Here is a 25,826-nt window from a genome sequence, read left to right on the forward strand (position 1 = left end):
ATACTTCAGCTCTATTAATCATCGGCGAGAAACCAGATTTCTCTTTTGCTGATATGTTGTCAATGTAATAGGAGAGCCTGCACTTCCAAAGCAATTCAATTAAGAAACGCGTTAACTCAACCCAAAGACGTGTATAAGGTGATTTCAAAATTAACTTTGTTTATATTATGTTGCAAGTATAGGGAACGTCAATATCTGTTACATTTAAAATAAGTAGAGGGGAAAGCTTCATTCCAAACTAGTGAGATTTAACGCTCCCCAAATTAACATAAAGTCACAATTAAACTTCTCCGCCTCAGTCCTTACGATCGATCGCAGTTACTACGCCACGGCAGTACTTCCGGTCAGCTGACTGTTTCGCATGACGGTATTGGAGGAGGCGGAAGTGGAAGCGACAGCTGAGGGAAGATCGGAGGGTCTTTCCAATTGAGGTGAAAAATTAATTGAAGCTGGTGGCAGTTTGGACCTTGGCACACAATCAGTTAATTTACTTTTTACAGGGTATGTACTTTTAGGTAGGCAGTAGATTTGGGTACGCGGCTGTTTGAGTGAGTGAGAGATCAGCAATCTGTGATAAAACAATAACAATTGCGTTTCTGTTAGGTGCGTGTATGTAGAAACAGTGTCCAGTCAGTCAATCATCTCCGTGTTTCCTGAACTTTTAACTTGCATATGAGGGTGGTGTATTCGGGAATTCTGGTTACTTCCACGTTCTGTTTTCTAGTTAATTCTTAATTAGCCTATCATTAAATGACACAGTGGCTGAAAATTCCAGTGTCTAGAGTGCAGATTACAACATTTATTGGAATCCTTTTAATGATTTTCTACAGTCGTCATATATCCTTTGGTTTAAAATATTTTGAGCACACTACTGCGCAACAGCAATGCTTTACTTAGTATGGTCTTGATCTGATTTTCAAAATCTTCAATTTCTCCTTCGGTTCTCTTCATAGCCGAGGACCCAATTAATCCTCAAGATCTTGAATTCCCTCAGAAACAAGAGATGTGTGTAACTTTGATTTCCTAATTGTAGGACCAAATATATTGCCTGGAATTGAGCGATGTACAAATGCATGAAAACCGATTCTCTTATGTAGTTTCATTTCTTTCTATAAACAAGTTTTAAGTTTCAGTTGTCCTTCCTTGGAGGAGCTAGGGAAAATACAATTGGATATTCAGGTGTAGCAAAAAGTTCTTCTCAGGTCTGATCAATTTTCTAAAGCTTCTGATTTTTTTTAAAGGTAAGAACATGGCTGCTTAAAATTAGCAAAGCTTATTGAAGGAGATCTGTAGACCTATAGCTATTAAGACTACAAGAAACAGAAGTGAGAGTAGGCCATTTAGTCCCTTGTATCTACTCCATCATTAAGATCATGCTTGATCCACATAAATCTTTCTTTAAATGTGCTAACGATCACGGCCTTCTATAAACTGAACTCACAGACTTCTTTGGTAGAGAAAAGTTAAAAGATTTGCTATTCTTTGGATGAAGAATTTTTCCCATCTCATTGCTGAATTTTCGAGACCGTGACACTTGATATATAACTCCTTAGTGACTGGACAACTGTCCTGTAAGGTGTTGTAAAAACATTTTCCAGGATATTTTAATAAGATTATCCTTCATTATTTGAACTTCAGAAGGTACCTTGCTTAACCTCCAGTGTTAAGGACAATTTCCCTCCCACCTACCCACGTAACCATGCCAGGAAACAACCTGGTGCCCGTTCTTCATTCCATTCTCTGTATCACAAGTGTATGGTTCCTTGTATGTGGAGAACAGCCTGCTGCATAATATTTCCAGGATTAGTGTTACCAATGTCTCTTATAATTGCTGTAGCATTTATTTGCTGTTTGTATGCAGTAGCAGCACATACTGGAATGCAGGTGGGCTAACGCAAGCGAGGGTTGCCAACACCAGCAGGCCTCATGACCTCAGTGAAATATGCCTGCCCTAGCATGTGAAATCTGCTCCAGTGGACTGGGCGGATGAGATCAGTGAGGTCGGGCAGCCACGAAGGCGGCTCTGGAATGCTTCGTGGAGAGTGAAGGGCATGATGAGGCATGGAGGTAGTCATAGGTATCCACTGCAAACAAGGAGGACCCCAGTTTGTGATGATTACTTGTACCACTGGACCCAGGCTTCTGAGGCCGAGAGTGGAGCTGTCCCAGTGCAACAGCTTTTCCACGTTTAAAAACTCTCCCGCACAGGTTTCGCTGTCATCAACGCATATGATGGACAGCCAGCAACACTTCTTTATTCTTGTGATCAAATCCTTTTGCGATAGTCACATTCTGACTGATCTCCCTCGTCTTTCTCTATTCCCAAGAGGCTTCTCTGGCTTTATGGTTTTTCTCCTGCCTGGTTATCATCAGTTAAACTTGGATATATGTGTTACGCCTTTCAAATTAATTTCAGAGGTCGTTCCATGGTGGCATAGTGATTTAAGGCAGTCGCTTCACGGCACCGGCGATCACTGATCAGGATTCGATTCCTGTTACTGTCTGTAAGGAGTTTGTCTGTTCTCCAAGTGCTCCAGTTTCCTGTCGCATTCCAGCGACATATGGTTAGGGTTAGTGAGTTGTGGGCATATTATGTTGGTGCCGGAAGTGTAGCGACACTTGTGGGCTGCTCTCAGCACATGGCGAATGATGGCGCAAACAACACATTTCTCTGTGTGTATTGAGCTAAATGTGACAAATAAGCCTAATCTTTATTGGAGCCTCACCACTTATCTACTTGGCACCTCATTAATTGCAACCTCCCAACTTGAAAATGACTATTCTTCCCCTCTATTTTCTCTCCATTAACCAACCGTCTCATTCTCGAGGATGGATCTAAAAATAACTCAATAATAAAAGATAATTAACAGGATAAAAGAAGTGAGGAATATAAAATCTTTGTCGCTAGGAAAAAAAGTACATGGTAAATTAAACTAATGTGGCTTAGTGCTGTCAAGACTTCTTGACCTGACGGTTTACATCCAAGGCTCAAAAGGAAGTGGATGCAGTAGCTGTAGTATATAAAAGTTCCCTGGAAGTCCTGGAGGATTAGAAAATTACAAATATAACTCCATAATTAAAGCAAGAAGGGAGATAGGAAGCAGGATGTTAGGAGCTACTGAGCTTAACTTTCATCATTGGGGAAATTACAGAGCTGCATGATTAAGAAAGTTAAACCAGGACATTTAAAATTTCACAAGATTGTCAAGCAGAGTCACCATGAAAGGGAATTTTGGACAAAACAAAGTTGATGAAGGGGAAACAATTTTGGATTGCCATCAGAAATTAATGAGTCTTTAATCCAAGCTTTATGGAATATAGTCATAGTCGTAGTCATACATTGATCCCGGGGGAAATTGGTTGGGGGGAATATAGAAGTAGAAAGCTTTTGATGCAAGTTCATTAGCACTAGGAAAGGGAGAAAACAAGTTTGACTAAGTTGCAAAGGGGATGAGGGATGAATGAAACCAAGGAACTGTTTTGGATAGGTTGTGGCCAAGATTGTTCTGGCCATAAGCTGTTGATGAACTAATGGTTCAATGAGAGCAGTTGGAGAGAAAAACTCAATCAAGAAGCTTAAAATCTGTGAAATGAATCTTTGGTTTCCTCTTTTTCCCTGTTTTGATGGGTCTTCAATCTGATATATTAGCTCTCTCATTCCACAGATACTGCTTGATCTGCTGGGCGTTCCTTGCATCTGCTGTTTTTTTTTTAATTTCAGTATCTGTACTTCCTTGATTTTCTTATTTGGATGCTGAAAGGATGCTTTGTCCAAATGGGGTTATCTAAAACTAAGGGACATAGTTTCAGAATGAGGGACCACCTGTATAAGACAGAGATGGGGAGGAATTTTATCTCTCAGAAGATTTGGTGAATCTTTGGAATTCTGTACCTTGGAGAGATGTGGAGCAGAGTCATTTAATATATTCAAGATGGAGACCGACAGACATTTAAACTGTAAAGGAGAAATGTATAAAGTAGGAACAAGAATGTGCCTGAGTCTGCAATTCAGCATGATCATGGTGATCATCCACTTCAGTTCCCTGTTCAAGTATTTCCTTATATTCTGTAATCTTTTCCAGCCTTAAGAAATACATCTACCTTCTTGAATGTATTTAAAGAATTGGTCTTCACTTCTGTGAAGAAGAATTACTCAGGTTCAGTAAATCTTCAAAGGTTCCTTTCCTTCTACAGACACTGATGGACCCACTAAATCCTCCGTCAGGTTGATTGTTGTTCTCGATACCAGTGTGTACAACTTCTTGTTTCTCCTCTATGAATCATCATTGTGCTCCCTTCATGACAAGGATATCCGTGCTCAGGTATGGAACCAAAGTTACACACACAGCTCCCAATTAGATCTCTCTAAGGCCCTCTACATCTGCATCAGGTCACCTTTACTCTCTACTGAAATTCTCTTGCAACCAAGGCCAATAACCCTGGTCTTCCTAACTGCTTACTTTATACCCGAATCCTTGTTATCAGTGACTGGTGTACAAGGACAGCCAGGTCTCATTGTATTTCCTCTTTTCTAATATTTCACTCAGGTAACAATCTGTCTTTCTTTTTTTGGAACCAAAGTGAACAAGCTGATATTTAACTCTGCTACAGGGCATCTGCCATGTCTTTTCTCACTTTTATAACTTTTCATAAGTCTGGATTTGGGGAAACAGCTGGAGAGTGATATTGAGGGTAAGATTGGGTGAACCGTGATCTTTGGCTGAATCCTTCTCCTGTTTAACACACACAAAATGCTGGTGAGGAACTCAGCAGGCCAGGCAGCATCTAAGAAAAGAGTACTGTCGACGTTTCGGGCCGAAACCCTTTGGCAGGATAGTCCTAGATGCTGCCTGGCCTACTGAGTTCCTCTAGCATTTGTGTGTGTTGCTTGGATTTCCAGCATCTGCAGATTTTCTCTTGTTTGTGATTGGACTTCTCTCGTTTGTCTATTTTTTATACTCTTAATTTTGTTTGACAATCTCTTGCATGGTATAATTTTTAAGGCACACTGAAAGTCCAGTAAGAACTCACCCACTGGTTCCTTTGATCTGTTCTGCTAATTACAACCTCAGAAAACTAAAGATTATCACATCTATCCGCATAATGTCAAAATGTTGAGACTTTAATTTTCCTAATTAAGGCAGAGAAATGAATGGTGTGAGCTTGCAGCTTTTGTTTTGTTCCCTAGTTATTTCTGTAATTTATGCTCATTGTAAAATACTTTCTAATGAGAAGAAATGTATGAATGGTAACTATAAGAGATTCTGCAGGTGCTGGAAATCTTGAGCAACACTCACTAAATACTGGAGAAAGTCAACAAGCCAGGAGAGGAATAAACAGTCATTATTTAACCTGTGAGACTGTTATCTCTGAATGTATGATAGATATTTTCAGAAGCACACTTGAGCTGAGAAGCCCTTGTGACAGTTGGAATGATCAATTTAATTAGATCTGTTGTTTTCAAGCCTGTGTGCATGGGTTCCCTGCAAACCTTGGCAGACTCAGAAAGTTTGAAGGAACTTTGAAAGACTATCCAATCAAAAAAGTTACTATTCTTGAGAGAATTCTTAGCAACTTGATTTTTCATTGTTTAAGATTAATAAACCCCAGAAACAGGAGATTTAGAATTTAAACTGATTAGTTTATTTATCACATGTACATCGAAACATGCCGTCAAATTTAACCAACACAACCCAAGGGTGTGCTGGTAGCAGTCTGTAAGTGTTGCCACGCATTCCAGCACCGACATAGCATGCCCATAATGTTCAGTAGAACAACGGCAAAACACCTCTTTCCCTCCCCTCCCTCATATCTATCAACACACACGCACACGCACATGCGCACACACACGCGCACATGCACATGCACACAGACACAGACACACACACACACACACACACACACACGCACACACACACAGACACACACACACAGATACACACACAGACACGCACACACGCACACACACACATGCGCGCGCACACACACACACACACACACACACGTGCCCACGCACACACGCACACACACACAGTCCTCTAACCCAAGAACTGGCTGCTTCCAGGCCACTGGCATCCTTTGGCTTTGCAGACTTTGGGCCACTGACTTCTCCAGTGGACTCGCAGGCTTGTAGACCCAGGCCTTTGCCCATAAGACCACGACTTCTGAGCTTCAGATTGACCTCTGGGCTTTGATCTTTTTATTCGACCCCAGGACTCACGGCTTATGAGACCCTGAACTCTAGGCCTTGAACTCTAGACTCCTGACTTGTGTAACTAAGGGATCACTGGCTCTCATGACCTGCTCACACAGACTTCTGATCCCGCCTGGCCTTGCCTCGTTGTGGGGAGAGGGGGAGGCACCGCCCTCATCCTCGCTGGCCTTTATCCACAGCATTTACTGGCCCAGCATCCATCCATGTATCCTTGTACACATTGTCTCTGGCCTTCAAATGCAGAGCGGAGGGTTAACTCCAACCTGACCCCTAACTCTCCACAGCCATGTCCTTAAAGCCTAGTCTGACCCATAACTCCCTTCTCTGGCCCCAAAACCATTCCTATGAACCTAAACAAAATCAACTTTGCCAAGTTATAACCTTGTTGGAGACCGCAGCTTGGCACCATCTTGACCGAAAGAACATTCTTGAATTGTTGTGTATCAGATACGTGATTTGGGAACTCCAGTTTTGGAATCAGAAGGATCTCTTGGTTATGGATTTTAAGATTGTTTACTATTATTCTAAGCCACAATATGTGCCTGATAGTTATCTGTAACATACATGAAAGACATGGGGATGATAAGAATATTACTTCTCGATTTTTATTCTTGATTGTTTGACTCAGTATTCTATTTGCCAATTGCTCATAAAAAAATGTCCCCCATAATTTTAAGGAATTAACAAATTGTCACAATATTTTTGTTGAACCTTTTTGATAATGTGGGATAAGATTGGAATTCAAATTAGGACTTCAAAGATGAAAAAAAACCTCTTGATTAGATCTCCCAGCAGGGACTTGGATCTGTGCTTTCTGATCCTGAGGCATGAGCACTGCCGACAGACATAATTGTGAAAGAACAAACATATCATTATGTATTGTACACTGGAACACCAAATAGTTACCCTCACAGTTTCAAGCAATGTTTTGCTCATTACTGCAAGTTGATCGAGTTTGTTGCATTAGAGGATAAGTTTGGAGCATCAGGGAGGCAGATAGCAAACATTGTGTTCTGGGAAAATGAGTCACAGCTTGTGTTTTTAAAGGTGCCCTATAAATACTTTAAACTGAATGTAATCATCTATTTAATAGCAGAAGCCTGAAAAATGTGAATAATTGCTGTCCAAAATGTGCCGCCTGAAATTACTCCAGAATAACTTGATAGTAAAAATGATAATGTTTCAAATAATTATGTCAAGTACTGCATGGTTAAGTATACTTAGAACATGAATTTAGCCGTGACTCAACTGAAACCAAATTTTTTTTTCAGTTCAATTTAAAGTGTAGACTGTGAAGTAGCCAGTAATTATTAGGAATTGGACTTTGAAAATGCATTGATCATTAAGTTCATAAGTTTTGGAGTAGGATAGAGCAAACTTACATATATTTATCAATTAATCACTAACTAACTTTACATTATAAAGGCAGCAAAGTATTTTAGTGCTTGCTTCACTGCTTTGTATGTTAACCTGGCAATTATTTTGCTGTGGCAAGTCCTGTAAGCAGTAATGATAAAAATGGCCACAATTTAAATTTTGGTAATATTAATTCAGAGAATAATGCTAATAAACCAAAATAATTCTATGCCATCTTGATAATATTTCTGAGGTAAGATTTATTTTGATGGAGTCAACTTTCAAAGCAATTTCATGATGTTAGCATTTGTCTGTATGCTTTGTCGCTCTCCAGTAGGGGAAAGCTGACATATTGAAGAAATGATCTGATGCACCAGGAATAATGTTCCTGACCAGAAATGGTCACACTGTTCATCTAAATAGGGTCATGAAGTCTATGGAGAAAAATAAAGTGTTCCACTCTTTATTGAATGCTTTAAATTATTGTATTTGACTGGCTTAATATGTTTCTTTACTTTCAAATGTGTCTGACCATCAGTATTTAGCTACTTTGGTATTGGGAATACTTTGCATCCTGGAGTTTTTCAGAGCACAAGATGAAAAATTTGAAGTTAAAGTTGCCGGAAGGTGCTATAAGAATGTACAGGTTATGTTCCTCATGAAAGATTCACTCTGTGGAATGCTTTATTACTTGCTCGTAAAGGGAAGCTAATTTTCTGGAGTATCAAAATAAATAATTTTATTAATTTGTTCCTGAGGTAGAATCTTTTGGGTAATCTACATTTGATTTGTGCAGTTAGTTAGGTAAACCTGCAGATGACATATGTACCTTGTGATGTCATAAGGTTTCAACGCTCTTGCCTGTGTGTGTCAAACTGTTATACTGCATAGGACGGCAAATTGACTTGAGATTTTAGGTAATTCCTAAATTACAAAGAAGCACTGTACATTTCAATTTAAGGAAACTGGATCTTGTTTCTCTTCTAATTCTCTTGTTTGAAGGCAGAAGAAAATACTGGGTGGACTTAGAACTTTTTTTTCAGAAGATTCTATGATGCGTTCAGCAGTATAAACAGATATGACCTCACTTCTGGTGCATTCCACGTGATGATACTACTCAGCCTTCTCAGTAATGCACTGAAATACCTACTCAACTTACCAACCCAAAAAAGGGTTTGAATGTTGGAATTTTATAGTGCTGAGAGGTCGACCAACTGATCCAAGCATGTGTTCTGAAATCAAATATAATTTCAAAGATGGTATCAAGATTTAAAAAATGGAAGAGTATCATAAGATGAAAAATACTGAAAATATGACATGAAAAATACTGAAAATATGAAACAGATTGCTCGGCGCCAGGAAGCAAAGGGTATTTTTTAAAAAAATTCTTAAACTGCATTGTGTGTGATATAATAAAATTAGTTTTGCATTGGGAAAACCTTGTAAGCATGTTGCCAATTTTTAATCAAGTAGGCTGTTTGGCAGCATTTTTTCCATTACTAGTGAGTCCCATGTTAAAGTAGGGTACTGAAGTGTTTTGTCATCAGTGGTTTGGCGTGCCGTCAGATGGTTGTTGCTTAATAGAGAAGTGAAAATCACTGTCTTGGATAACCAATCTCTTTGCCACCCAAACTTTTGTAGAACATTATCTGTGCAAAATTAACTTAAGTAGCTTCTGCGTTATCATCTAGTGATAGTATTCAACTTTGCTTAATAATGTGCCCATTCCGTTGTGAGTTAATAATGCTGAGCCAAGTGTTCCATCCAAATTATATTGGCAGTAAATTGCTGCAGCTGGACAGTAAGCTCATTTATTACCCTTAAGAAGATGGTGATGAACTGCCGGTGTTGAGTAGGGAATAACTGGAGTCTTACACAGTAATTTTGTAGGAACATTGAACTACTGATAAATCAGAATGTTATACATCTCAGAATGGAGCTGGACTTGCCCTTCTAGGCAGATCCAATGCCGATTGCTGGCAAATTGCTGCTGTTTCTTTCTGTATGGACGTAATTCTATTAAAAGTATCACCAGATGTTTTGAACATTTTCAGAAACCGATTGCCTTAGCTGGTGCAATTGTTCAGGTTGACAATACTTTTCAATGGTTTCCTTCATCCCTACCCAACCCCATACAGTGATGTCCATCACTTCATCTCATGCCACCTCACGTCACCTCTTTATGTGACATCTAACTTGTAATTCTATATTTGAGAAGCAGACCAGAAACGTCAAATGCATTGTCTGCATTTATTGATTTATTTGTTTCATCTAGTAATTAAGTTTGTCAGTGTTGACCATGATTTGTTTTGTTTAACTGATCAATAATTGATAATCCAGTTTTACTAATTCCATGAGTAATCATTGCACGAGTGTAGAGTTCCCCATCAGTTTTACATTGGGCTAACCGGGATTAATTGAAAAGTAAAACAATTTTCTTAGTTACCTGAGTTTTACCTGGTTTATAATTAATAATACATTGGAAATTGGTTTATTATTGTCACATATACTGAGACACATCGAAAAATTTTGTTTTGCATTTTTCATGCAAATCATTTCAAAACAAAAGGAAGTAGTACAAAAGGAAAAGCAATGTCATTTTAGAATATAAGTTACAATTACAGAGAAATTGCATTGCAGGTATAACTAAAGTGGAAGGGTTATGACATGATAATTGAGAGATCAAGATTTCATCTTTATTGTACAAGAGGTTTATTCAAGTGTCTTATAAAAATGGGATGGAAGTAGCCCTTGAGCCTGATGTTGTATTTTTTCAAGTTTTTTTTATTTTCTGTCAGAAGGAAATGGGGAGAAAAGAGAAGACCAGGTGGGAGAGGCCTTTGATTATGCTGGTTGCTATCATGAGGAAGAGGGAAGTGTAGACAGAGGGGAAGCTGGTATTGTGATGGATTGAGCTGTGTCTACAACTCTGCATTTTTTTACTGCAGTCTTGGGCAGAACAGCTGCCATACCAAGCTGTGATGCAACTGGATAGGACACCTTTGATTTAAAAATTGGTGCGGGTCAAAGGATGTCTTCCATAAAAATTGGTGAGGTCAATGGGGCATGCCAAATTTCCTTAGCCTTCTGAGGAAGCAGACGCTCTTGTATGCTTTCTTGGCCATAGCATCTACATGATTGGACCAGGACAAACTATTAGTGATGGATTAGTCCAAGGAACCTGTAGCTCTCAACCATCTCAGCCTCAGCACCACTGATACATGCAGGGCTCCTTAAATGTGACTTTGCAAAAAGGGGTTATGTGACAGAAATGAATTGAATGTGGTGGAAATTATTTTGTATTCAATTATCACCTGTTTTGGACCTGTTTGTAGTCCTTTTATTGTATGCATAACAGCCTGGAGCACTTGTAGATGAATTGTCATTTAGTCAAAATAACAATTCTTTGTATACTTGTAATATAACAGTAGAATGGTAAACATGCTTATTTTGAAATTCATGACCAAGACTGAATGTATTTATCTTTAGAAGTGGGATAGGAACTGACAGAGATTTGTAAATAGTTTTGAGAGATGCTTATATTTAGGGAACACTTTTCATATCCTTTTCAAGACAATTGGGATAGTTATCACATAAATGCTTCATCTTACAGCAAGTGAAAATAATTATGTAGGAATTGACTGTAAATGTAGTGAGATTGTATATTTGGATAGAACTTTTGAGGTATGTTACGTAATTTTTATAACAAAAAATGCATATATTTGCAAAAATAATTTGTACTTTAATGTGTTTGGTAAACGTTTGTTTCTTTCCAGAGTGGTGTGATGTCATGGCAACTGCCAGTTCTAATAATACTGGAAGTGATCAAGCATTGGAAAAGTCGCAATTGAACTTAAAAAGTAAGTCCAGAGTTGGTTATTTACTAACTTTGACTCAGATAATAATTTTGGGGTGGCATAACTAATGAATCAATTTAGTAATTTCAGCTAATGTATCAAAATGATGCACTGAGGTAGGTTGAACTTGAAGGCAGAGTAAACAGTTGACATTCCGGGCCGAGACCTTTCATCAGGACTGGAAAGGAAGGGGAGAAGTCAGAGTAAGAAGGTGGGGGAGGAGAGGAAGAAGTACAAGGTAGTAGGTGATAGGTGAAACTGGGAGAGGGGGAAGGATGAAGTGAAAAGCAGGGAAGTTGATTCGTGAAATAAATAAAGGGCTGGAGAAGGGGGAATCTGATAGGAGAGGACAGTAGGCCATGGAAGAAAGAGAAGGAGGAGGAGCACCAGAGGGAAGTGACGGGCAGGTAAGGAGATAAGGTGAGAGAGGGAAATGGGAATGAGGAATGAAGAAGATGAAGCGGGGGGGGGGGGGGGGGAAGAAATTACCAGAAGTTCACACAATCGATGTTCATGCCCTCAGGTTGGAGGCTACCCAGATGAAATATAAAGTGTTACTCCTCCAACCTGAGTGTGGTCTCATTGTGGCAGTGGAGGAGGCCATGGACTGACATGTGCGAATGGGAAGTAGAGTTGAAATGGGTGGTCATTTGAGGTCCCACTTTTTCTGGGGGTGCTCGGCGAAGCGGACTCCCAATTTCTGATGGGTCTCACTGATATACAGGAGGCCACTCCCGGAGCACCAGATACAGTAGGTGATGCCAAGGTGAAGTGTCACCTTACCTGGAAGGACTGTTTGGGGCCCTGAATGGTAGTGAGGGAGGAGTTGTAAGGACAGTGTAGCACCTGTTCTGTTGCAAGGATAAGTGCCAGGAGGGAGATCAGTGAGGGATGAATGGGCAAGGGAATCATGTAGGGAGTGATCCCTGTGGAAAGTTGGGTGGAGGGGTGGGAGCGAAAGATATGCTTGGTGGTGGGATCCTGTTGGAGATGGTGGAGGTTACAGAGAATTATGTGCTGGACACGGAGGCTGATGGGGTGATAGGTGAGGACAAAGGGAACCTTATCCCTGGTGGAGTGGTGGGAGGATGGGGTGAGGGCAGACGTGTGTGAAAAGCCAGAGATGCAGGTGAGGGTGATATTGATGGTGGAGGCAAACATGAGGAAATCTGCAGATGCTGCAAATTCAAGCAACACACACAAAATGCCGGTGGAATGCAGCAGGCCAGACAGCATCCATAGGAAGAAGCACAGTCGACGTTTCGGGCCAAGACCCTCATCCTGACGAAGGATCTCGGCTTGAAACGTCGACTGCTTCTTCCTATGGATGCTGTCTGGCCTGCTGTGTTCCACCAGCATTTTATTAATGGTGGAGGAATAGTTTTACTGTTGTGGAACACCTTCCTACCTTCTGTTGTGACTGACTAACTCAACAGACAGGCACTGAAGCTGGTAATATAAAAATCTTAATTCAACACATCAGATCTTCTGGAGAGAATGTAGTTTTCCTGTCCTGACATAATGTTTTAGACATCTTAAACGCTGAGACGACAATAATCAATTAACTACAGTTTCAATGTCTGTAATCACGTACTTAAGTTTAACATTGCAGATAACTTGGCAGAATTTCATATTTACAATGGTAGCATGTCCCAACTAGCAGAACCATTTTGGATACTCAGTACTGGTGACTGGTTCAAGAACTTCTAAGCACAAACTCCCAGACACCCAGAATATACCTCCTATAGTGTTGAGGGATGGCTCCCTGAGTATATAGTTCGCCAGAATATTAAGTGACGAAACAGAGCTGTGCTGAACTGTGCAATAAGTGGCAGGGATATATCTTTAACAATGTAATAATACAGAAGGTGGACGCATAATGTCTTTCCTGATCTCAACCTGAAAATTTCAATGACAACTAATGAATATGAACATTCATCTACTGTGTTGTTTTGCATTGTTTCAATAGTATAGAAATAAGAATATCCCACACCCAATGATTTGGTTTCAACAACATTAAAGTATCTGTGGGGCTTCCCAACCTGTTTTAGACCCCTAACATTAACCAAGGGGTCTGCTTGTGAACCTCTATGTTGAAGTTAACTTGTGAGCAGTTTTTATTTCCTGATGACTGGTTTTCATTTTAGTTAATATTTATTATCTATGATTTCATAACTCCAGTATATTTGCCATGGCTACACTCACACAATGACCTCCCCCCCCCCCGCCTCTTTCTCCCACTGGCATCCTGGGGATCACAGTCAACAAATCACATAAATACTGTAGCTACAAGGTCAAGTCAGAGTTTGGCTGTCTGATGAGATGTGGCTGATTTTCTGACAACCAGCTACTGCCCCATCCCACACCCCAAAACCCTTTGCCAGTGATAAAGTATCCAGAATTGTAATGGAATAGAATGAATGTTCAAACAGCACTTCAAGCACGACAGGATATTGGAATGTTTCCCTTCAAGTCACACTATCATGGTGTGAAAACAAATCAGTTTCATCATACTTGCTAGATCTAAATCTGGAACACCCTGCTCAACAGCACACTACGAATATCTTTGAATAAAGAATCCACTGTTTCAGGAGGTACAGTACCTTGAGAAGTGAGGACTAGTAATGAATACTGGGGTTTCCAGTGTTATCTACTCCACATTAAAAATCAACTTTTAAGGAAAGGAAAGAATCTAATAAATGATGTTCACCATTACAAAGTTCCGAATAAACATCCTGGCTTTTATTTTGTCAAGAATTTTACCTGGACAAACTGCGTAGAAACTTTGTCTTTAAAGCATGTCAGAAGATGGATAATCATCAGTTACTAGTTTGCCTTCTGATTCCCCGATGCCTCTCCATTATTAACATAGTGTAAGTGCAGAATGTGCAGGAAACCTTTCATTTGATTGAATGTTATTACAGCTGCAGTCAAAAGTCAAGGCAGCATTCAGACCAAAACAATCTACTCAACTGCCTATTCATCTACCACTTTAAGCATCCACTCCAACTGCCACCTGGAAATTGAGGCTGTAAAGTGTACTATCAGTTTTGTGCCAGGTCTGAGGTCTTGACTTTGAAGCAATGTTTCCTCAGTCAACAAAAGGTTGTGTAGCATGTTGAAGACAAAGGTGAATTCTTCAGACCAGAAACAAAGTTTAATAGGCAGCAGTAATTCCTGCCCTATTATGCACTTCTGAGACCTGCAATACTTATAGCAGGCACTGGAAAAATGCTGCAGAGGCTGTCTCTGTAGAATTGTCCAAAGCAAACTATCGTTGGTATCTGTTTCCAGGCCAGTGTCTCCAGGATTGAGATGCTAGTTGTACTCAATTTGTTAACTGGGAAGACCATACCATTCAGATGCCTGACCTAAACTCTCCTGAGTTTTATTAGGTAAGAAGTTTACAAGGTGGGGAGTAGAAAAAAAATACAAAGGTGCACTCAAAGCTTCCTTAAAAGAATGCACCATTTCCACTGACTCATGGGAATTCCTCTTCCATGATTGTTCAAAGTGAAGAATGATCATTTTTTATGAGAATCTGGAGTCTATGCATTGGGATTATGCTGAAACCCAGCGGAAAACATTCCTCATCAGGAACTCTGTGAAACCTGTGTTGAAGATTTTGTAGTTTCCCCCATTGGTCCAAAGACGGTAATCTCAGAACCCATGAAACCAAAATGCAGCAACTAAATCAACGATTCTTCACAGAATCCTTAGAGTCTACGGACCCTACCAAGTGGAAGTGATCAAGTAGCTATGCACTGCAGTCACACACTTCACTGCTGTGTCAAAATCCTGGCCCCTTACCTAAACCTAAAACATCCAGACTCTTAATAATGTATATAAAAAGAGAGAGAGGGTTGAAATCTGTATCAATATAACAATGAGAAGTATTATCTTATGAAATTTGCATATATGATGTATTACATAGGTCTAGAGCAGGGGTTCCCAACTTGGGGTCCATGAACACCTTAGTTAAAGGTAGGGGTCCATGGCATTAAAAAAAAACCTGTAGACTCTTGAGGTTTGGGCTAGTGGCATCCTGCTGTTCTTCCAAGTTGCAATATTGTGATCTTTACCAATACAGTCATCACTGAATCAGTAATGTGAGGTGATTTTTTTTCAACTTTATGAAGAAAAATGGAGGATTATATTTGAGGGAGGTTAAAAGGTCAGTACATCGTGAACAGTTGGGCCTGTACTGATTTTTTAAAAAGTGAGTAAATTTACAACTGAGAAAATCTGCAGGTGCTGGAAATTCAAGGCAACCCACACAAAATGCTGGACAAACTCAGCAGGCCAGTCAGTGTCCATGGAAAAGAGTAAACAGTCGACGTTTCGGGCTGAGACCCTTCTTCAGGACTCAACATTTCAGGTGACCTGAAGAAGGGTCTCGGCCCGAAGTGTCGACTGTTTACTCTTTTCCATAGCTGCCTTGCTTGCTGAGTTCGTCCAGCATTTTGGGTGTGTGTTACAATTACTGCTGACCCGTTTGTAGTCCTGAAAGAATAGGGGCTCATTTCAGAATAACATTTAAAATTGAATATTCTTTCAAAATGTTCTGGAATCTTTTCCCTTAAATCACATTTATGTGTCTGATTTTTTTTCTCCTTTTGTGCATTGCCATCAGTGAAAACTCTGTGATGATCCTTGACACTATGATCTCCATAGATGGCGCTATGTACAAAGTCATGCTAACATAGAGAATGATTCATTGTGTTTTGCAGGCTTCTCGTTTCAAGCTTAATTCCAAGCTTCTTCCTTTCCCTGCTGTCTGCAATATCCAAATCATCACAGTGGTATTGAATTTGTATTTGAATTACTCAAAAAATCTCCCTAAGTTCAGGAGTTTCAGCTCATCTGATATGTTTGTATACTCCTAGGATTCAGGCTATTAATTCTTGCATTGCGCTTTTCTGTTGGAGAAAACAAGAGTTTTCTTTTATTCTGGTCAGCAGTCCCTTTTCAGCAGCTACCACCCAGTTAGGTTAACAAATCATTTATTCTGTTGCTGCTTGGGACCTCTGCACGCAGTACATTTTTCCCTTGAATATATCTGAAAACGACTTCTTAAATCAGTAATGAGATCCTGTGGGATAGACCATGAAGTTCTGGTTCTAGTCAGTTATTATTCATAGCAGAGAAGAATTGAACAATGCGCTGATTTTTTTTTCTCTTCAGCTGAAAATATTAAACTAATTTGCCTCCATGGAGCATTGTGGTCAGTAAGAGTGTATAGCCAGAGATTGTGGTCTTTGTAATGTATTGTGTGAGTATTCGTAGCATCAGAGTGCGTATGACGTCAGGATGTGGAAAAGGGTTTAAAAAAATGGAATTCTGATGAATAAACGAGGTTGTTCAATCTACAGCGGTGTCCGAGTCACATCAATATTACAACAGGCAGGTGCTGTTAATTCAGGTTCAGGTGAGTTGGGGAAAAAAATAGTAGCAATGTATAAGTCAAATAGAAGGCAGTAAAGTATGACGGCTTTCAGAAGTGCATAGTAACAAATGAAATAACAATATGTTTAAAAATAATTACTTATTCCAGAAACGTTCTATCTGCCCATTGGATACTATTGTGACATCATAATAGAGCATTCTAATTCCGGATCTTGCATTCTCTCTGTCAGGTACATCATAACGACTAAGCAACTGTTATTTGAATTCAGACATTGATGGTGAAAACAGAGAGAGGTTTTCTGTGCTATTTTGTCCTTCGCTAAATTCTACTGGCAAGCTACACAGTTTGGGATCTGCAGTTGTTGGGGTTGGTGATATCCAGAATTAACTCCTCTGCCGTCAACTCGTCCTGTGGTCAGCACTGTTTCTCTACTTCGGCCGAGGACCATGAAGCCAAAAGAACGAGAAGGAATAAATCTCGGCGCAATTCAGAATTCTTTAGCTCTTTAAATGGCCTTCAGAGACTGAGTCCTTGGAACAAAGACTATCCTGCGGAACTTGCTGCTCTGTTTGCTGGTATTCTACACAGTCTACTACCTGTTTTCAAGTGTCTGCTTTGGAGCATTTGGTCTTGATTCATTCGATGGGTTGATTCCATTTGACTTTAAAACTCCAGCTTCAACATCCAGCTCAAAGTACCTAGTGAACCTGCTGTCAATGGAATTGACATATTTCATCAGCGGTCTGCTGTTTACAGCTATAGTTAAGGAATGGGTTTGGGACTACTCTTTCACAGTTACACTCAGCCATCTCCTGCTGACTTCAGCAGTGATGGTTCAATTTCCTTTAGTATGGCAATGGTGGTTGGCATTGGGTGTCGGTTTGTTGCTGATGATTGGTGATGGACAGCTGGTTGCACATTTCGTTTGCCGGAATAACCCCAGTTACCCTTTAGTCAATGTTTGAGAGAGAATGGAGGAAACATGGCTGCAGACATCAAGGAACTAAAGAGAGCTCTATGACTGTGTGGACTGATACCGTATCTGTATTTACTTTAGTGTAAAAAAAAGTCGCGCTTCTTCAGCAATATCATATGCTTGAAATGCAGACCCTACATTTTATCAGTGAGAAGGGTTACTTGTAGAAAGAAAATTATGAAAATCGGGGAACTGAAACAAGAGATTAATTTTACAATTTCATCCCCCTTCCCCTTCCAACTATTGCACCAGTCGTGCATGCCCCGAGAAAGATTCCAGTAGCTCTTAGGGATCGAGTAGTGGAGGAGCTACACAGAATGGAGCAGATGGGAGTGATAACAAGACAAATAGAACTGACCGACTGGGTGAATAGTATGGTGACAGTGGTCACAGAAAAAAACCGAGGATTTGCATGGATCCACAAGATCTCAACCAAGCCATCAAAAGAGAGCACTATCCGCTGCTCACGGTTGAAGAGGTTGGGTTGTCTCCCGCATGCCTAATGCAAAATACTTTTCAGTATTAGATGCAAATCAAGGCTTCTGGCAGATCAAGCTGGATGAAGAAATTTCCAAATTATGCACTTTCAACACGCCTATAGGGAGATATCGTTTCCTGCGTCTACCTTTTGGGATTTCTTCTGCATCAGAGGTATTCCAGAGGTCCGTGGCGCAAACGATTGAAGACCTGGACGGGGTGGTCAACATCACTGATGATTTGCTGATATGGGGTGATACAATTGAGGAACATGATCAGAGACTGAGGAAGCTCCTGGAGAGAGCACGTGAGTACAACCTAAAACTGAACAAAAGTAAATGTAAGATCAGAACTACAGAGATCAAATACATAGGTCACGTGCTCAGTGCTGATGGGCTAAAACCAGATGATGAAAAGGTCAGAGCTGTGGTACAGCTACCACCACCCAAAGACAAGCAAGAACTATTGAGGTTCATGGGCATGATACAGTATCTTGCCAGATTCATTACCAACTTATCAGAGGTCAGCGGTCCACTCCGAAAGCTACTAGAGAGCAACACTGAATGGCATTGGGGAGACAAACAAAAGAAAAGTTTTGACACATTGAAGCAGTTGATTACCAATGCACCAGTACTCAAGTTCTATGATGTCAATAAACCAGTGATGATGTCTGTGTATGCCAGTTCAGAAGGAATAGGAGTTGTTATACTGCAGGATGGGAGGCCTGTGGCGTATGGATTACGAGCACTTACGGACTGCCAACGCCGATATGCTCAAATCGAGAAGGAATTACTCGCCATAGTTTATGGGTGTGAGAAGTTCCACCAATATGTATATGGCAAAGAAATCCAGGTTGAGAGTGATCACAAGCCACTTGAGAGCATCTTCAAAAAGCCACTCCACCAAGCTCCTATGAGGCTGCAAAGGATGCTTCTCAGGCTATGGAGGTACACTCTCACAGTCACCCATAAGCCAGGAAACGAACTGTACATCGCTGATGCTTTGCGCCGTGCTTACCTCAAAGAGCAAAAGGAAGAGTTGCTAGGAAGAGAGCTGGAGGTCAACTGGGTCACACCTCAGCTACCCATCTCTGAGGAGAAGTTGAACATGTTCAGGAAAGCGACTGCAGATGATCCTGAAATGCAAATACTAAGAGACATTACAATGAATAGATGGCCAGCAGAAAGAAAAGATGTTCCAAAGGAAATGCAGAAATACTGGACATTTAAAGAGGAAATCAGCTATGCATCAGAACTAATGTTTAAAATGGCAAAACTCATTGTACCAAACCAAATGAGACAAGAAATGCTCAACAGAATTCATGAGTCACACCTGGGGATAGTGAAATGTAAAGAAAGAGCAAGGGACATTCTCTATTGGCCAGGCATGTCAACTCAGATAGAAGACATTGTGCCTCAGTGTGCTGTCTGTAATGAAAACAAAAACAGCAATCCAAGAGAGCCTCTGCTTCCCCACCCACTACCAGGAAGACCATGGGAGAAGATTGGCACAGATCTCATTCACTACAGTGGTACAGAATATCTGCTTTGTGTGGACAACTATTCAAAATATCCGGAGATCACCAAGTTAAGTGACACGTCCAGTTGAGGTGTCATTACCGCAATGAAGTCGACATTCGCAAGACATGGTATTCCAGATATTGTCGTTAGTGACAATGGTCCACAATATGCCAGTGGTGAGTTCAGAGGGTTCTCAGAAAGCTGGGAATTTCACCATGTTACTTCCAGTCCAGGGCACGCTCAGTCTAATGAATAAGCAGAGAGAACTGTACAAACTGTCAAGAACATGCTCAAGAAGGCACATAGCAGCAACGGTGACCCTTACATTGCTCTGCTTGAATACTGTAACACACCAATTGAGGGTGTGGGGTTCTCTCCTGCGCAGCTGTTGATGGGACGTCGTCTGAAGTCCCAACTGCCAACATCCACAACTCTACTGACTCCTGAAGGTAATGCTCAAGTACATGACAAGCAAAAGTACAAGCAAATAAAGCAAAAGAGCTACTATGACAGACATACAAGACAGTTGTCAGATCTTCAAACAGGGGAAAATGTCAGAATACAGAGAGGAGACACTTGGCAACCAGCTGTGGTTGTGAACAGACATCAGCAACCAAGATCCTTTATAGTTCGCACGCCGGATGGAAGAGTCTACAGGAGGAACAGGAAGCATCTGCTGAAGACAGGCATGAGTTTCCATGTACAGATGCACAGGACATTTCCACAGATACAGACATGGAAACAAACAACACCAAAAGTGATGCAGACCGCAAAGACACAGAGGTCACTCGACAGACTGATATGGATGAAGGTCAAGCACAGTCGCAGTTGTATCACACACAGTCTGGGAGACAAGTCAAACTTCCAGATAGATACAGAGACTAGACATACAGTTTGAGGCAAAGTCACACATGTCATAAGTTCCAAGGTGTGAAATAAAAGGTTTATTAGTCTATATTAGTAAAAGATAATACACTGCTGTTAGTATTGTAAGATACAATGCAGAATACAGTACAAGAAAGTAAGATTTTTTTAGTTTATGTCATGGTTGTTGCACTGTAAGAAGGGCATACCTAGAGGCATTGTTTTGGTAATTCACAGTGTTGTAAAACAAAATCTTGAGAAGGGGGATGTAATGTATTGTTTGAGTATTCGTAGCATCAGAGTGCATATGACGTCAGGACGTGGAAAAGGGTTTGAAAAAATGGAAGTCTGGTGAATAAACGAGGTTGTTCAATCTACAACGGTGTCCGAGTCACATCAATATTACAGTCTTTATTGTTCTCACTTCAGATCTTCTGCTGTGTTAAGTACTTGGAGCATTGCATAATTTCCCTTAGAAGTGAAAAATGGTGTAATATCCTTTGGGGAAATTTAAAGAAGGAAGGACCACACTTGGAGTATTGTGTGCAGTTTTGGGCTCCTTATTTTAGAAATGATATACTGACATTGGAGAGGGTTCAGAGAAGATTCATAAGAATGATTCCAGGAATGAAAGAGTTACTGTATGAGGAACGTCTGGCAGCTCTTGGGCTGTATTCCCTGGAGTTCAGGAGAATGAGGGGGGATCTCATAGAAACATTCCGAATGTAAAAAGGCCTGAACAGATCAGATATGGCAAAGTTATTTCCCGTAGTAGGGGAGTCTAGGACAAGAGAGCATGACTTCAGGATTGAAGGATGTCCATTTAGAAAAGAGATGCAGAGAAATTACTTTAGTCAGAGGGTGGTAAATCTGTTGAATTTTTTGCCATGAGCAGCTGTGGAGGCCAAGTCATTGGGTGCATTTGAGGCAGGGATAGACAGGTTCTTGATTAGCCAGGGCATCAAAGGGTATGGGGAGAAGGCAGAGGAGTGGGGATGACTGGAAGAATTGGATCAGCCCATGATTGAATGGCAGAGCAGACTCGATGGGCTGAATGGCCTACTTCTGCTCCTATAACTTATGGTCTATGGTCTTATGAGATGTTATGAGAAAGGATGACTTATTAGAAGGATCATCAAATGAAACTGTATGGTTTAGCTTAAAGGGAAAATAAAGAACAATCATACATTTGGAAGTGTACTTTAGACATCTGAGCAACCCGAAGAGGATGATAGAATCTTGGATTTCTGAGGTATGGTAATTGTAAATGCATCAAAGGCACAGAATTTCTTAGTTGCATTATACCATAGGAAGAATAAAATAGTGATGTTTAAGAGGGTGTTAGACACATGAATATGCTTGGAATGGAGGGATATTGATCATGTATAGGCAGAAGAGATGTAGTTTGATTTGGCATTGTGTTTTCATAGATGTAAGTGGCCAAGGGACCTGTTTCTGTGCTGTACAGTTCTAAGTTCTATATTCTGTATGTAGCAAGCCTAAAAAGAAGGGAGGCAGTTCTGAATTTAGTTTTGGGGAATAGAATTGGAAAGTTGAAAGGAGTGTCTGTGGGTAGAGCATTTTTGTAGTAGCTACAGTAATTCAATTATATTTGGAAAAATGACAAAGGAAATAAAAGTAAAGGTTTGAAGTTGGGCACAGGCCAGTCTTACCAGACTGAAAAGCAATTTGCGAAATGTGCATTGGAAACAGCTACTTGTAGGTAGATCGTTCTTTGTTATGAGAGAGGTTTAGTGTAAACCCATTCCCACAAAGAGACTGATGATCCCGTTCAAAGAGTGAACGATAAGGAGAAGAATGGGGAAGTTATGTAAGGCACAGAGCTTAACATTGTAGAATGTCTGGATGAGTGAAGGAAGTGTAGGAAACGATTTAAAAGGGAAATATGCATGAAAAAAGTACCGCCAAATACAATAAAATCCAATGATGTGCTAAAAGTTTCTAAAGAACAAAAAGATAACCAAAAACAGGGTTTATTAGAGTAACTAAAGCTGTCTTCACAAAAGGAACACAGGTTTCCCCCGCCATCCGAAGGTAGAGTGTTCCTATGAAACGGTTCGTAAGCCGAAATGTCGTAAAGCGAAGAAGCAGTTACCATTTATTTTTACGGGAAAATTTTGTGAGCGTTCGCAGACCCAAAAATAACCTACCAAATCATGCCAAATAACACATAAAACCTACATTAACAGTAACATATAGTAAAAGCAGGAATGATATGAGAAATACACAGCCTGTATAAAGTAGAAATACTTTTCCACAATCATTGCCTGAACTGTTCTCTGTAGCGAAAATCTCACGCAAGCGCCATTGGCAAAAAATCTCACGGATACGCTGGTGGCAAGAACACTCTCTCCAGTAACCTTTAAGCTACGAAGCTGCCAAATCATACCAAATAACACGTAAAAATACACAGCCTATATAAAGTAGAAATAATATATGTACAGTGTAGTATCACGGGAATCAGGAAGACAGCGAGCACACTGATAATGGTGTGTTAGACTGAGTCGTCGCAGGCTGGGGTGGTGCAGTGGCCCCCCACCCTCCAGGCCACTGAGCGATACATTGCCACGAAGACCGCATGGGTCCAGCTGTAGCCGGGAGGTACACAGCACATCTTTAAGAAAAAAGCGGAAACAAACATGCTAATTAATTAGGTGCCGCCCGTAATTGTTGGCCCAGATCAGTGCCGATTTCTGATTGCGTCGTCTCTGATCTGGGCCGACAATTACATGTCGGCGGCACCTAATTAATTAGCATGTTTATTTCGACTTTTTTCTTAAAGATGTGCTGTGTGCCTCCCAGCTACCTTTGCATTCTCCGCCAATCAGTATCTGTCCGTGGCCTGGGGGTTGGGGTAGTGGGACACTGGGGTGATATCTGGCCGCCTGTTTCCATTAGAGCAGGCAGCTCATCTTCTTCTATCTCTGCCCGCCTCGATGTCGAAGGTCGAGGTTTGTCGTCTGCTGTGGCTGATGTGGAAGGCTTGCTAGACTGCTGAGCCTCGCGCATTTTTCTATCACACAGTTCTTTAATAAGGGCTCAAACCATCCTGCAAATATCCCCTAAACCGACGTACCCTTTCAAAATTAAAGTCGTACTTTATCGTTACTCATTCGGTTTCGATTGTTATCCTTTTTGCTTCCAATTGCATCAGCTCTTCATCTGTCAGTTCTTGGTGATGGGATGCCAAAACCTCTTCAACATCATGTTCGTCAGCTTCCACAAGCCAAACTCACGTTGTCCTTACTTCGTTCACCACGATCAAAATGCTTGATCATGTCTAGTTTTATCGTAAGTGTAACACCCTTACGAGCTCTTTCAGGCTTTCCCGATACCATAGGACTCATCTTGCAAACGGCTGCTCACAGGCACGTGTTAAAGCAAAGCAGTTCCGAATCTGGGGGACAGCGGCTGCTCGGGGCGCGCTGACTTTTATCGCATGCTGAATTTTTTTTTTGTAACAGTGAAAACACCTGCTGAAAGCGAAAACAGGGTACTAATGCAGGTCTTTCGTAGCAGTGAGGTTTCGTAAAGCGAACGTTCGAAAAGCGGGGGACACCTGTAATCTGATTTTCCATTTTCAGGACAAAGGTAAAATAATGTTTGGCATAAATGTAGTAAGAGAAGTATTATTAATGGACTTAGAAACTTGGGGTTGGATGTAATATGCTCCGTGCTTTTAAAAGAAGCAAGGAAGGACTTTGTGGATACTCTGATAATGATTTTTCAATCTTCGAGGATGGTACTAGAGGTTTGGACGACTGCAAATGGTGGACGATGGGAGGAAGAAATAAACCAAATGATTAAATGCTTGTTAACTTAAGTGTTGAGTGAATTACTCAAATCAATTCTAAAGGTACTTTCAACCTTCATTTAAAATGCCACAGAGTGATCAAGGTCAGTCAGCACAGGTTTGTTAACGGAAGGTCATGCCCTACTAACCTTTTTGGTGAGGTAACAACTGAGAGTGATGTGGGCAGTGTGTCTAATGTTGTCCTTGTGGAATTTAGCAAGACCTTGACTAAGGTCCATATGGCATACTATAGAAAGATGTGAAAGCTTACAAGTTACAAGAGGGACAAAATGAAAATATTTGCAGTTGATACAAAACTGGTTACGTGGTTGATAGTGAGTTAAAAAGCTTTTGCTACAAGAATTTATATATAGTTCAATGAATTGGACCAGAAAAGTTAACAGGTGGAATTTAATGTAGCAAAGTATAAGATGATGCAACACAGCAGGGGATATTATGATAAATATTGAGGAGAATAGAGGAAACAAAGGGACCATGAAACAGAGATCTATGTATTACTAACCAGACATTACGGTTGCATTATTTTATTAACTGGGCAAAGAATATAAGAACAAGGAGGTTATGCCAGAGTCAGAACTAGTTAGATCACGGTGTAAATACTGTGTCTAGTTCTTGCTGTGCGTTACAAGAAAGATGGGATGAGACTGGAGAGGGTGCAAAAGGGAGAAAGGATGCTGTTGTCTGGAGTGGAAAAATAGTAGCAATGAGGAAATATTGGATCTGGTGACTTGTTTCCTTTGGTACAAGGATGATAGGAGGAAACAAGCTGTTTAAATTTATGAGGAGTTGAGTGTATTAAATAGAAAGGCCCTTTTTCCACTTGGCTGAGGGATCGAAACTAATGAGTGTTTGTTTAAAGTAATCAATAGAAGAATTAGAGAGACGATGAAGATAAATGCATTTACATTGCTGGTATTTGGAGTTTGAACTTACTACCTTCAAGGGTGGTAGGATCAGAGTCCCTAATTACTTTTAAAATGTACTTCAGTGTGTCCTTGAAGAGCTGTGGACCAATTCCTGGAAGCTGTATGGCTCATTTTTGAACAGCCTGGTCATTTGGACCGAATGGCCTCCTTATTGTGATCCACACTTTATAATTTTTTCATCTATATCTCTTAAGTTGTATTGTAAGACATGCCCCTAGTTTTATTTTTATAGCCTGCAATTTCCAAATCTGTGATTCAACCATGAGTTTTATTTTTTCTATTTTTTTCAGTTTGTTTCTGCAGCGTCTCCCTTTAGCACCTATGATTGATAAGCGGGTGAATCTGTAGTTAGATAGGGCGACTTAAAAGGGTGGATGACCTGTATTTTCTATGT

At 40.5% G+C, this 25,826-nt stretch overlaps 1 protein-coding gene across 2 annotated transcripts in view; it reads left to right on the forward strand.

Annotated features, from left to right (window-relative positions):
* The first annotated feature begins 364 nt into the window (after nt 1-364).
* wwp2 (WW domain containing E3 ubiquitin protein ligase 2) overlaps nt 365-25,826 on the forward strand; it is a 188,889-nt gene continuing 163,427 nt past the window's right edge. The window contains exons 1-2 of one of the 2 annotated variants that reach the window (XM_072279818.1): nt 365-431; nt 11,347-11,430. In XM_072279818.1, coding sequence (XP_072135919.1) covers nt 11,361-11,430 — 70 coding nt within the window. In that variant the 5' untranslated portion in view covers nt 365-431; nt 11,347-11,360. Of the gene's footprint in view, nt 502-11,346; nt 11,431-25,826 lie in introns of both variants that reach the window. The other variant, XM_072279817.1, reaches the window with a different exon arrangement.

The sequence above is a fragment of the Mobula birostris genome, chromosome 15 (assembly GCF_030028105.1).
Source record: "Mobula birostris isolate sMobBir1 chromosome 15, sMobBir1.hap1, whole genome shotgun sequence".
In the NCBI taxonomy this organism is placed as follows: Eukaryota; Metazoa; Chordata; class Chondrichthyes; order Myliobatiformes; family Myliobatidae; genus Mobula; species Mobula birostris.